We start from the raw sequence: 14,891 nt of genomic DNA on the forward strand, positions 1-14,891 counted from the left end.
TATGTTTATTTTCTACAATTAAATTCCTTTGTTATTATTGTTATTAAATATAAAGTTTTGGCAGGGAGGTCGTCTACCTGCCATTCTCAGGTACCTTGACAATCCTCATAGCAAAACGTCTAAGAGCACTAGGTTTTACAGTTCAGTAATGATTTATAACTCTCTGACATTCAGAATCAGAACATATCCGCCTATCATTCAGTATATAAAACTGTTTTATGGGTTTTATTTAGAAACATGTAACCTCCAAATGAATAAAGCTTTGACCGATCGCCAAACAAAACTCTAGTACGGGGTTGAACCGTTAACCGTCCCTTATTTGTTGTTGCAGTGCCTAATGCAGAATGCAGGACAGTATGGCCCTGGAGCTGCCGGCGCCCACCACCCACCGCCGTTCGTACCATCGGAACCGTCGGTGAGTACTTACGGGTCCACGTGTGTTCCCACTAGTCTACGCGCGTCGATCGACGTGGTTGCGCGTGAGTTTGCGGTTTGTTTAATTTACGTGCATTTTTAATACGTCTCGTCGGGTTGTTTACTGGTTTCCTTTTATTGTTATCCCCCTCCCACCCCTACACGCGGACCAAGATGATGCAGTAACACTCGGGCAATTTAAGATATGGTAAAGTCGATCGATCGTTTTTTGAGTAAATTTATAAGTCATTCCCACCAACCTGCCCATAAAGTTATAATAAGCATGGAACGATGAACTAGAGATACCTAAGCTTCGGTTAACTGAAAATACTGAACCACATATCGGTAGGATCAAAAATTCATAAATTGAATTTTTTTTATTAGGTTTTAGATTTTCGTTTAGTCTATCGGCAGGGATAGGAGCGGACGTGCTGATGGACTTCTAAAGGAACGTGTGTATGTGAGAAATAAATCAGAATTTCAGTTGTAATCTTTATTAAATAGTTTTCGTGCAAAATAAGTAGTGATCCCATTAAAGCTAGCGCGTTGCTGTATGTTTTTCGTTACTTTTGAAAATAGAACTTTACGAGTTCGGTAATCGCTTTTGTCTTTAGTTTGTCCGTGTTTTGATTGTAGCATTCCACATTACATCAGCTATGAGCATTGAAGAGAAGTTAGTAGTAAAGCACCACATATTTGGAAAACAATACAATGAAATGAAATTGTTACAAAATTAATTAAACAGAACCGGTAAAGATCTTCACCGTTCTAATGGCTTTTTTCATATATACTGGCAATTGATATCCATATAATTGCATTATAACAATATATATTATTATATTTTTCTACTGTCTTCTTTAAAATGCCCAATTATACCCCGATCTAGCGTGGGGGAAGCGCCACTTTACCACGTCAGTTTCGTTTCCCACAAATCCGGACATTACCGCAATCGGATGTTTTCCATTTCCCATGCTCCGAATTTTGACGTTTGTCAATTCTGACAGTCATGTCAGTGAATGTATTCGTGTTGTTTTGCGAAAATGTACCCAAAAACTAATGGTCGTAGAAAAAGTATAGTATGCAACACGTTGGACATTCCAAACAAATAACCTACTAAGAATATCACCACCAAGAAAAAAAAACATATTCATCGACATCAATCTAAACAATCAGGAGACATTCCCGGCCATTGTACAAGCGGTATCATTATGATAACAAATCGATATAAAAAATAAATGTTCTTACCTTCGTTTTAATTAGTTGATGAATTTATATTGATGCCGTGTTAAGAGTTGTGTTTTTTCTTGTATTAGTACTATTGAGCTCCCTAAAAAACGCAAGCTTTTTAGAGGAATAGGCCGGCTGATTTAAAGTAGGCCAGCTACTTGTCGATGAGTCTGATTAAATTGTGAAAAATAATTTTTTCAGCTGAAGCTATGGGTTTTTCGAAAAAATGTTTCATTCAAAAGTGTGCCCCTCGAAACCACTTACAAAATGAGCTGTGGCTTGAGTAAATAGGTTAATAAATAAAAAAAGTTTTTGGGAATAACTGGCCATTTTTTATTTGTTGAACATATTTAACAAGCTTGATACCCCAGTAAAATAAAGCTCCTTGAGTCATAACAGTAAGTAAAAATATTCAATTTTTTTTCAAAGTTAAGGTTAATTTTTTTGTTATAAACGAATAGAATAACTCATTTAAAAAAAAAGCTGGATACGATCAATTGGAGCGGAGAGTTTCTTTTTAAATCGCTATATGTCATTTTGTAGATATTTTCAAAGCGCACAGGTTTTGTATGGAACTTTCCAACAAACCATAGCTTCCGCTACAAATGAAAAAAAATTACACCTTAATTAATTAATTTGTTAATAAAAAGTAGTTGCACAATATACCAATTCATTGCTGCAATGCCCTTAAGCCTAATGTCGAGTTTGACTCCATGTGTCAAGTACAAGTATCTCAAATACTAATTCGTTTGGATTATCCGGTGAGTAAACTGATACTCATATCAGTTAAATCAAAAAATTGAGGTTTTAGGATTATTGTGTGTATATGTGAGAAAAAACGCCAAAATTTCAGTCGTAATAGTTGTCTAATAATTTTAATGCAAAATGAGTACAAGGACAGAAATATTGATACGTTCGTCAACTCGGACCACAGGGCAGTGTCCCTTGCATTTTCACAAGCTACCATATTACCTCCTAAGCACCATATGCCCAAAATAATATCCAAGTGCAAAGTTATGAATTCTTTTTAAAAAGTAAATATGTCAACGGCACTTAAAAATATAATCTTAACGCTGGATGATTTGGATCCGGATAGATTGGGTGTTAGCTCGTATATATGTGAGCATTTCCTAAATTTACAACAGCGGACCCTTTATTTTTTTTCTAATTAATAACGTTCCTTTAAAAATGGTGGTATATTTTGTGCGAGATGTTTACGTGGTTCAAGATTTTTCTTGTAATTTTTAGTTTCATCTTGTTACTTTGATTTATTTGATTGATTTGAAGTAAAAGTAGCAACTGTTTTTTTATTTATCATTGAGGAAGTGAAGGTATCTTGAAAGATTAAGACTTCAGACTGTCTGCATATAACGCGACCTGTCATATTTTCCAATATTGTTAGACAATCTAAAGCAAACGTTCTGACCTTTCTGGGATCTGCCACCATCCTTTGGCATTCAAATCGATTTAAATTGAGTCAGAATATGATAGGTTGGAGATAATTAGTGACTCACACGGAAGTCATTTAAGGTTGGCACCTATTATATCACCATTTGAGTTTTGTAATCAATACATTACAAGAGTATAGATTACTTTTGTACCCAAATGATGATTAGTTGCTGAGTATTACTGACACGTTCGGCGGTAACATTAACATGTTAAAAAAAGGGAAATTGTCCATCTTTTTACGGTGGTTCTCTGATAAGCTATTCGAGGAACTGTTTGCGTAGCTTCAGTAAATCTAGAGAATCCGCAAAAAAATCATTTTGGGAAACTGACAACCAACAGATACTTACAGGGTAACGAGGAACATAAGGTAAAAAGAGTCTGAAACAATAAACTGCTGGTATATTAATATTTTTGTTATATAAAGTATCTAAAATCAATTTAAAGTAACACATGTACCGCGTAATTCTCAAGTATTGTTCTTCTATTGGTATTGGCATTATTATTGGTATTGGTATTAACGGGGGGCGCCCTCGCGGGCGTCCAAGCACTTAGGCCACCAGATGGGCCCGTTGTGCACCCAGACCGCTCTAGAGGGCGTCCAGAATTCCGTCCCTCCTATAGAAGGTCAGCAACTCCTTTAGCCCAATACCGTACACTGAGTCCGGATCGATCAGGGCCGTTCCGAAGACTGAGCAGATGATAAGGGGTCTCCTCCCCTTCCATGCACCACCTGCACTCCGAGTTTTCTCCAATGCAATAGCAAGCAAAGATGCCATGGAGAGCATTAACATGATCCAATGTTCCATATTCACTACTTTCTGACGATGAAGGCGAATCAATCTGATTAGCCGCCACCACAATATTCAAAACATTGCGACTATCGCCACCCATAGTGCCTGTGCCTGCGATTTTCAATTGTTCTTGTCTATCAGATCTAGTTTTTGAGATAGACTATGTTTATCATTTTATATTTTTAACTTGTCTGTATTTTAGGTTATATTTGTTATATTACTGCCATTTAAAAAAAAAAAGAAAAACACACGGACTTACGTATTTAATTCAAGAACTAGATTTATGTACATTCGTTATTCAAAAATTTTCTTTTATACGACTTTCTATATTGATCTTCCATATTTTTAATAACGTAAATTTTCTGGAAAGCGATCTTGGTGGCTGTCGAGTTAGTGAAGTCTTATACGCATGTTGGAATATTAAAATTTGAAAGCATAGTTTTTGCTAATTCTTCTAAAGATTGCCAAGGAAATTTTGTACTACTTAAAAAATGAACACCAGCCGTTAGATTCACTCTCATTCATTGATGTAGTGAATTGTGGATCTTGAACAAATTGCGTGATTTGAGGACCATCGAATATATCAGTTTTTAGTTTTTCCTTGCCAATCTCAGGAAATTTTCATGTCAAGTCCAAAGCGTGATATGCAAGAGCGGAAGTAAGATTTTTCTTTCTTTCGAAACCAACGCCTGGTTGATCTCTTGAAGGTCAATCTTTGTGCTCATTTGTGCTCAGTTTTAGCACTGCTGCCCTGAAAGCAATAAACACCAAGATTTTGTGTATAGCCACTCTGCTTCTTAAGGAGAAAGTATAGAATTTTGCCATTCTTCGTTTTTTTTTTTCAAAACTAGAGAAAACCTAGTATAGAAATATTTTGTGGGGCTCAATTCCATATATATGTACATATATTTGGCTAACTTGAATATAGTTTTTTATTTTGACCATTAAGTATGTATTAATATCAACCTGTATCTCAAAAATAAGAGCTGATAGAAAAAATCTGCGAGCATTTTTGGAATCAGCATTTTGTTGCTCTGTGAAATTGCATCTTGCCTATCAGGGATTTTAAGGACATCCTCAAGGTTTGAGGTACAACTATCGCCCTTAGTAGTCTAGCAAACCAGTCTCCCCTCGACCTTGTTCATTGTTAATTTTAGATATTTCTACATATCATATAGCTGTTTTTTTCCACTGACTTATTGATATTAAGCTTTGGTCTCGACTTTGGGTTATGAGATGAACATATATCAAATAGAGAAACAATGATTGTATCAAAATGTTAAATGTTTTGTTTCTTTAGATTATTTTTGTGCCCAAATGATGATTAGTTACTGAATTTAGGTCTCGCCTAGGGTTAAGTGACCCCTAAAGATGTTGTCGAGAACTGTTTACACCATAAACTAGCGAAAAAGCTTAGCTCCCGTGAAAACAAAACATTGCAAATTGAACACTCTGTAGACCGCGTATCCGCCACAATTTCGAGGAATACCATCGACATTGATTTTTAAACCGACGGTGTCGGCTACTTGACTCGATTCGCACTATAAATTACAACGTCGGGTCAGGTTAATGAGTAGAAATCCTCGGACTCGTGATGTAACTTACACACGTTACATTGTCAAGGTTACTACGAGAAACGATTAAAAAAAAATCCTAACGCTCGCGACCTTCACGTAATCGCAAGATCGTCGTTCCTTTTCTACATCTTCGGAGGTCTTTAATATGGGTTTTTATTTGATGCCATGGGAAAACCCAGCTTCGAAGATAAATGTATACTCGCGTTGTTGGCATTTCTTGTTCACTGGGATCTGGGCGAAAACATTTTAAAATCATTAATCATTTTTGAAGGAGGAGAAGCGAACTGTTGTTTGGGCAGATGCAAGGGATGTCGCCCAAATTCTGGGAGTTTACCCCATAATTTTTATGTAGTTTTCCAACCTAATCTCCATTTAACTGTGTTAGTACGAAATATAACCGTAAGGATTCGTCTAGTTCGTTTCTCAAAACCCGAATGAATTATTAATTTGTTAATAGTCAAAATGTAACATCATTGCCGTGGTATCAACATTATTGATTTTACTTCTGAATTTTTGAACCGTGTGCAGTCTCGCCTTAATGTTTGTAACAAGAAAAATGGGATGGGAAAATTGGATTCCTATTGATTGTCATTCTTGGGATAGCCTGAGCAAAGGAGTTCGCCTATTTCTTTTCCCAAACCCCCAGTGAATTATTAATTTATCTTACTTCAGTTAAAATTTCAAATCGAACTATCAACTGTTCGACGAGAAATCGAAGAAGCGGAGAACTCTCAGCACCGTTGTCAAATATAACTGGCCAATCAGACTGCTTAGAAATGCTACCTGTAGCATTTTCATTTTTTTTGTGTTTGCCGATTTTGATTTGTTTGTGAAGGGAACGTTTTCGTTGAATGTTCAATTTTAATGAATAAGTGTAACTTGGGTAACTTTTTACGATGACGGAGAAAAATCTTTCCATTTCGGGTCGCACAAAAATAAGTTGTTGCCAATTTATCCAATAAATAAGTTTCCAAAATTTATCACCGCAACGAACTAACACCTCCTAAAGTTGACGACAAGTTGAGTTTCTGTTCTGGTTGCAAAAGCATGTTTCCTTCAATTGCCGACGTGCTTGGGCGCCCACTGCGTGGATCGTCTTCTAGTGATGTTCTGGATGCTGCAGAGCCACCAAATACTCCTTCCAGAAACTGAATAATTTCTGCTGTTGTTAAGCATTATTTTTACCAATAATTGAGATTTTGCTGCGTCTTCCATGATTACAAAAATGAGTCTATAGCAGTCGAACTCATTGACTCAGACTGAACAATATTGCACTTTATAAATTTATTTATTTACTTGAGAACTAATCTCAAACCAACCAACCAATCTTATCACAGCGGGCAATTTAATTTTCAGCCCACCGGTGGATCGACGACAAGCTCCTTGCGGCAGTTCAGGAAGAAAGATGTAGAAAAACCGAACCTGGAGAAGCAAGTGTCGGAGGCGCATGTCGCCAGAGTGGCACCCCACAACCACTATCCACCGGCACCCAACGACTGCTACCGATACCAGCCGCATCAGTTTCAGGAGTACGGGTACGGTACAAAATATTCTATGAGATGTGCTTCAAAAGAAATTGGGAAAAAACATAATCTGTTTTCTTTAGTTCTTCTAAATAAGATGATTACTTGCTCGCTAGACGTAAATCTTTGCCCACCAAGCCATTTCTATCAATCTGAACAAGAAATAGTTACTGGGGCCAAATATAATACAGGAGGATGCTTTTTCCCAATAATGACGCATACGATCATTACTTCTTTTCCCAATTATCCAAAACTAATCAAAAGAGCTAGGCTATAACTCTCACGATCGACTTGATAATCTTCGCTTCCTTTGGATCCCGCTTGCCTGGATTGTAGTAGTTTATTCAAGTTTCATCAACAATTATATATCGACGCAGAAACTTATCAAGATTGCGACGAAAAAGCACCCAAGCAGCCTCAGAGTCGGCCACAGCATTGCGTGTATTCTTGCCTAAGTTTTTTTTCACATGTTGCGATAAGCTTTAACTGTTACGCACACTTTGATTCGGAAATCACTTAGTCTTAGAGTAATGTCGTGAATTTTTCAAATCATTGCGGGGGTAGATACTTCCACAGGGCGTCCGGATTTGAACAGATGTGCCATAAACTTCCAACTCTGCTTAAATTTCTTTCTGCGTTAACCCTTTCAAATACAACTCTTCGATACTCACTTTTAGTTATCTTTATAGACAAATTAAAGATGTTTCCAACAATTAATCTGTGTGACTCATACAGCTGAAACTTTAACAGCTGGCTAGTTAGGAGTGCAACTTAATAGCAAATATTTATACTACTTTCGCCATCTCTTGGATTTTCAAAAGACTTATTGAGCGACGCTCGTAAGTAACAGATCACTGTAATATTATGCTCGTTTTAGCTCCCAAATGAAATATCCTGATCTGGCCGACGGCCACCATCAGCAATCGAGTCCCATATCGACGTCTGTGATACAAAAGCCTAAACCCAAAGAATATATGGAGATGTGCAACCCGCAACAGCCCCACATGAAGCAAGTGTATCCCGAACACCACCTGGCCGGCAATCAAAACTATTCACCTGAAAATGCTCAGTTCTTACACAAGGAACCGCCAGCTCAGGTAAGATGAGTCATCATGTCATCAATGTCGCAAGTGCCGCTCGACCTTTAACGTCTTGCAGATGCACCCGGGCGGCTACAAACCCGAATCTCAATATTATCCCAAAGAGGCGCAGCAGTTTCATCCGATGGCGGCACACCACGCCGCCCAAAAGTACAACCAAATGATCCCCCAGAACGTTCGTAAGTATCCGTTGGCCGAAAACCCGTTCCTCTCCAAGCTGAGCAAGATCCAGCCAACGATGGCGCGATCTATAATGACCGAGCACCAACTGCAAGATACCCAGGCGGCGTATTCGGTGGATCAGAGAGGCGCGTATCAGCAGAGCCAAAGGTACTACCCCGGGCCCATCCATTCCCAGGTGCCGTACGCGAATCACAACCAGTACCAGATGAATTCTCCTCACGCGTACCCGGCCAACTATAATTCGTCCTGCAATTACGGCAGACCTTCGCAGATGGGCTCCGTTTCACCCGCTTCGTCGAGGTATGTTCACATGGAGAGGAGCATGTCGCCCACTAGACGACCTTACTCGGAAAACCTATCCCACCTGGCGTTGAATTATCAGGGCATTCCGCAGAGGATGGCCGCGGGCTATCCTCAGTACAATGCCCCCGAGTACGCGCAGCACTATCAGCACCGAAGAGTGCACCACCAGGACTTCTTTCAGCAGCACCTGCGTCCCGCACAGTACATCCCCGGCCATCAGATGCCGACGCAGGACATACCGGAAATTCAGGAGAGCGGGGTGTGCCCTTCGGAGAGTCTTAAGAAGTTTATAGAGAATTGGGGCACCGAGGAGGACGCGAGCGACATGGGCTCGTTGGAGAATACCATGAGCGCCAAGGACAGACTCAGGGAGGAACCGCCAGCCGGGACTGTTTACTTCGTCAACCCTTCGGATGTGCCATATTTCCAAAACTTGGTCACGTCCGAGAACGCGATGCCGCTGATACAGGAACATTGTCAGTATATTATTAAAAACAGCGTCAGTATCGATAACGGGGTGGTGCGGATTATAGAGGCGAACAAGGAGGGAGTTGTTGACACCAATACTCAAGATCGAGTGGTCAACCTTCATATTATAGACTCGGCCAAACCGGATTGTATGCTGGCCAGCAATTCAACTCTGTGCGAAAAAGAACCAGAGAGGAAGGTGGTCATTCACCAAAACACCATCATTCAATCTGGGAGCAATCCCTTGTGTAGGGAGGACTTTATAGAAAGGATTCCGCCGATTTCGGAGACGATTGAGGCGCAGGCACCGGTCACGGAAAGTCCCTTAAGTACCAAAGAGCTGGTGGACAAGAACTGTTCGCCCATCAACCTCGATCAGCTGCAGGATCACGTAGAAGACGTGCCTATGGACGTTCTTAACGATAAGCTTGACCAAAACAAGAGTCCCAGCGGATTTAAAAACATGCCTATCATCGATGTTTTCGCGGAAATGGAGACCGAGACCAAAGATGCTAGTCCAAGCCCCACCGACGTTGAGGAAGGTAACGCCCTTCCCGGTGCTGCTAGTGCGATACCCACGGAGGATGAACGCAACATCTCAACAGCAGAGGAAACTGAGGAATCCCCTGAAGAAGTTACTGATGCAAACTCCCAAGATGATCAAGATAAAGCGATAAATGAAAGTGATTTAAGATCGGAAGAAGAGCTATTATCACCGTCTTGTGATGTACCCAATTGTAGTCAGTCGGAGTCGGGAGCTGCAGAAGACGTAGAACCAATCCACGAAGAAGACGAAGAAGGGGAAGACAGTATCGAATCTAAAGAAGAGGAAACGACGAGAGAGGAAGTTTCACAAGAATCGGAGGAACCGACACCAGACGAGTCGGACGGAGCTCCGCCTCCGAAAAAAAGGACGGGAATATTCTCAATCGAAGACATCATGCATAACTCAGGCAGTAACGCCATCAGTAACCGGACCACGAAAGAAATCGAGAACTTGTACCGCTTGCTTCGCGTGAGGTCGTTTATTCAGAAGGAGATAAACTTCTCGTCGGGGGAACAGGGCTGCGAGATCTATGAAAAACTCCTTGAAATTAAATTGAAAAAGGAAAAGATCGAAAAGGAGCTCGAGACCGAATTAGTTGACGATGCTCATAAGGGTTCTGGGATGGATGATACCGATACCGAAATGGATGAGGCGACAGGTAGCGAAGGAAAAGAGAGGGACGTAAGTAGACCTCCATCATGTGACGCAGTGATTCAAGAAACTGATAGTGACGTAATAGCGGATAACTCCTTGGCTAATAAGGATACAACCCAAGTGGAAGAAAATAATGTGGATTTGGATAAGTCTAATGGTGACAAGGAAAGTGGCACCTCTGAAGGAGATACCAACCAAGCCGAGGAAATGTGCGCAAAGGTTCGTGATAGTGAACGAATTTCAGAAAAGGAAGCGGAACCTATGGAAAAGATCCGATCTGAAGTCCTGGAGGTGACAGAAACGCAGAAAGATTCGGGTCACGTCTTTGCGAAGCCAGACGACGCTGGCACGCGGGCATCCACTCCCAGCGACGTACAGTACAGGAGTATAATTCGAATCGAGGAGAGCTCGGTTCTGGTCCAGATAGCCGGAGAACTGATGGAAATCAACGTCAACGCCGTGAACGGGAAAAAGACCATCACAGTGGTGCCGTTGTCGGAGTCTACCGTGGTCGATTATAACGACAACTACGAAGTATCTGCTAACATTGAGGCCGTAGATGTCGTCAGTGAAGAGCCCAAATCCCCGCTGAATAGAAAACAGACGCAAGGTGCTATGCAACAGCTAGATAAATCTTCGGAGATGCCCGAACGGAAGGCTAACTTAGTAGACAGCGTTGTCGAGACTCGCGATCAGCAAGAGCTGGAAGCGTTAGACGAAAACGACGCTGAGCTCGATTCCCACGAAGAATTCGAGAGCGCCCTTGATGATGAGACTTTGATCCCGTTGGAGCCTTCCAACGAGGTGATAGTGGCGGATCCATTGGACGTGGTAGGGTTATTCGATACGACAGAAGACTCCAAGGTAGAACCCCCTTTGAAATCCGAGGAACTCGATAGCCTGGTCGATTCGTCAATGGAGGAGATCGCTTCCGCCAAGTTTCTCGAAGAACGGGAAAATTTCAAAGAGCTCCTAATAGACGGCCACGAAGACGACCCTCGCCGGGCTGACGCGACGCATCAAGTCTCCGAATCGGTAAAATCGAGCGATGACTCGAACGTGAAGCCGTTTTTTAACGTGCCGCCCAAAAGGGTTTACGGGTCAAAAACGGAGGTCATGATTTTGTCCCCTACATCTACGAATTGCGAGGAGCGACACTCGTCGGAAGAAGTGAAACCTAGACGGTACAGCAGCGGAAACGAGTGCTCAACGCCTACGCTATTCACCAAAGCGGCAATGAAGCTTTACGACAACGACTTGCAGATACCTTCGGTGACCACTAGCGGGCACGTGGAGAAAGATAATGCCGTCGGGGAAAAAGAATCGGAACCGGACGCGAAGGCATCGCCCCAACCGCAAACCAAAGCGGCTCAAAATGATGGGATCAACGTAAAAAGATCCAAGAGGATAAACGAAAAGGAGCAAGTGAAGCAAGAGCATGAGGAGTTGAGCAGAAAACTGGCGGCGAAGAGGAAGGAGAAAATGCCGGGCAGGCAGAGCTCCGCAGGGGGAATGAAAGAAGACGAGGGCCAGGACGACGAGTATGCCGATTTCAAGGAACTATTGAAAGCGAGAAAGCTGAAGAGACAGAGGAGAAAGGAGGAAGAGTTGAAGCGGCGGCATGAGGTCGACAACAACAACGGCCACGAGGAGCGTGACAGTTCTCGCTGTATCGGGTGCGAGGTTTCCGTAAAACAGCTCCAGACCGAAAAGCCGAAAGACTCGAGGAACTTTAGAAAGTTCACCGACGATGTCGACGAACAACCCAAGGAGCAAGTTGAGGAGGGCCAAATTGTTAAAGAAGAGAAAGCTGCTCGCTCCGAGGAACCTAGCCCAAAAGTACCGCAAGGTACTAAGAAACGCGTATCGTTTAGTGACGTCGTAGTTCCTCCCACGGGAATCGGAGACGACGTCCCCAAAGACCCACGACATAAACCCTCCATAATGGTGCCCAGCGTGTCGGAACTCATTCAGGAGAATACTACTGCGGCAGGTGCCAAGCGGAAGATCTCGTTGCAAGATTATAACAACAGGAAGCGAAAATTGATGGGAACGGATGACGCAACCAAAGAGAAGAAAGTTAGAATAGAACCTTCGCGGAGCCTGTCGGTCGATTCGCCCTCGTCGGTACCGGAGGAGAGATTCAAGCGGACCATGAGCTGCGAATTAGAAGCAGTAGCAAAATCGTCCGAGTGGGAGGATTCGACGGAATCGCCCAAACATCCCATAGCCGGTAAACCCAAAGACGAATGCCTTATTCGAGACTTCAGCGGCCTTTTGAGTAATTCTAAATCGTTAAACCAGAGTCAGCCGTCCAACGACGTAAAGTTGCAGGAGTACAAGGAGACGGTCGACTCGAAGTTGAGCTCGCTCAATATCCAAATCGTGCCGAAGCTAAAACCAAAGGACACCACGCCGTTTGTCTTCGGTACGGTCGAATCCAGCCTCGTGCGCAGGTTCTTGAACAACGGGAAGATGACCCAGGGGGAAATGGAAAAAATCAAAAAGATCATCTCGTACAAGCGCATGATCCAGCATAGCACGGCGAAGACGAAGAGTTCCGCGAAGAAGAAACGGATCACGGAACCCGTCGACGATTCGGACACGTGCGATAGCGACGTCGGTCAGCGTCCCAAGGGCGTGGACTACTCGGTACAGATGCAGTACAATAAATCGGACAAGGACGGCTTGCCCAAGATCATTTTTAAGCGGACGAAACAGTCCGAAGACACCAAGCCGGTGGTGGTGCTGGAGAGGCTCGAAATCGACAGGGTTAAAGAGAAATTCAACGTCAGCGTGAACGGCTTGTGATGAAGGGACCAAATACTGTTTGTTATTGTTGAGAAATAGTTTAAAGTTAGTCGTTTTTTTTGCTGTTTGTATTTAATTTGATAGTTTATTTATTGTTTGTTTTGGTCGGCGGGGAGGAAGGTTTCCGCCATTTCCCACTCGTTTTTTTTTTCTAAACAGCGACGCCATTTTCTAAAGCGGGTTTTTAAAAGGACCAAGAGATAATGACAAACGTAGAACTCTTATTCTACGTTTGAATTTTGTTTTTGTTTTCGATCGTTCTATTTTTTTTTGTAATTTCCAGCCAGTTGGTGCCAACAATCTGGACAGGTTTTCCACTAAACGAACTATGTTTTTTTCGAGTTTTGATTTGGTTTCCATCCCTTTATTTTTCTAATTTCTAGCTAGTTCTTGCCAAAAACCGAGGCAATTCTTGTATATGAATTCGCTTGTTAAGTCTATTTTTATAGTTGGCATCTTTTGGGTCCTATATATTTCTTCCACACTCCACTGCTTTCTCAAAAAATAATCTACTTTACATAAACTGCCGAGTAAGAAATTTAATAATTTTTTGTTCACCAGTAGTGTATATCTATTAAATTGCTCTAGCATTTCAGGATATATTCCCTATCTATAAAAATACTTTATTATACTATGCTTACCTACCTGTCTGCAAAACAATTCGTACCCAAAATAACAAATCCAAATGCAGGTCGAGAACAAGAACCAATTCAAACCTTTTTATTTTAACGCTAGTGAAAAGTTGCAGTTTAGCCTAATTCTAAATGGTTGGTTTTGTTTGTGTTTGGTTACCGCTGACAGTTCGTGAATTGGACAGTTTTCAGTGTGGCTGTCAAATGAGTGTACATCGCTGTTTAAAAAATGTCGCGAGGTGAACGTCAGTTGTGTGCAATTTAGCGTGCGACAATGTCGTAGCTATGCGGAGACATTCCTTTTCGACCGCTTTATTGTTTTGGGTTCGTTTCATCAAGAAGCCACCGTTTTTTCGTTCAGTTTGTGGGTAAGATTCGAGCACGTTTTCGTAAATTTTGTTTACATTCCGCTAAGAGTTAGAGCAGAGTGATTTTCGAGGTTAACCGTTGTTTCGATAGAATTTATCTCGGCAAAACGAAACCAGCATGTTCCTAAGATATTAAAACGTTTTAAATTTTTACGGTAGACGTTTATAGGTGACCAATGTGTGCGGCTTTTTGAACATATGTTGGGTGTTGCAAAATTTGAAACATTTATAGTACAATTACTTATATGAAATTGATATATTGACGTTTTCGAGATTCGGTGTAAAAGATTTTATATAAATGTTAAATGTGAGCGTGATTCAACAAAGTCAAAATATGAGTCCGAGACGACAACTGCAATACGTTTTGCGTCGTGAACATTTCTTCTGCCAAAGATTGTCTATGGAATTGCAGCTCATATACAGTATTAGAGTAAATTTATATTTTGGAAAAACGATTCAACAGTTTCGGCATTGACTTCCTACATTCCCTAGAAAAGGAGCATATATTTTGTATCTAGTTATTGTGTATATGTTATTGATTATTATCATGTAAGGTATTTTTAGTTCTCAAGGGGTTTATAATTGACTACACGCAGGGTTGGTAGAGCAGATAGATAACCAAAAATTTAAAGAGAATTCTGTTTTTGTTAGCATTTTAAAATGATAGTTACCGAACGCGTAAGAGGTTTTGTTTTCATTTTGTTTTAAGGTTTTATATATGTGTTAGCGTGTAATTTCAGAGTGCCTTAGCACACGACTGTTATTCTATTATTACCACTTTTTATGGTAAGTTTTTGTGTAAAATTCGGCACCCCATTAAAGGAAACGTTAAAAAAAATGAGGT

General features: G+C 41.3%; 1 protein-coding gene across 3 annotated transcripts in view; it reads left to right on the plus strand.

Moving 5' to 3' along the window:
• The window catches only part of LOC132706665 (uncharacterized), a 62,863-nt gene extending 47,978 nt beyond the window's left edge, over positions 1-14,885 (plus strand). For 2 of the 3 annotated variants that reach the window (XM_060678138.1, XM_060678137.1), the window contains exons 2-5: positions 332-415; positions 6,815-6,993; positions 7,859-8,078; positions 8,140-14,885. In XM_060678138.1, the coding sequence (XP_060534121.1) occupies positions 338-415; positions 6,815-6,993; positions 7,859-8,078; positions 8,140-13,047 (5,385 nt within the window). In that variant the 5' untranslated portion in view covers positions 332-337 and the 3' untranslated portion in view covers positions 13,048-14,885. Of the gene's footprint in view, positions 1-331; positions 416-465; positions 623-6,814; positions 6,994-7,858; positions 8,079-8,139 lie in introns of those variants that run through there. The other variant, XM_060678139.1, reaches the window with a different exon arrangement.
• Positions 14,886-14,891: the final 6 nt, after the last annotated feature.

This window comes from Cylas formicarius, unplaced genomic scaffold, assembly GCF_029955315.1.
Source record: "Cylas formicarius isolate icCylForm1 unplaced genomic scaffold, icCylForm1.1 PGA_scaffold_8__14_contigs__length_24414737, whole genome shotgun sequence".
In the NCBI taxonomy this organism is placed as follows: Eukaryota; Metazoa; Arthropoda; class Insecta; order Coleoptera; family Brentidae; genus Cylas; species Cylas formicarius.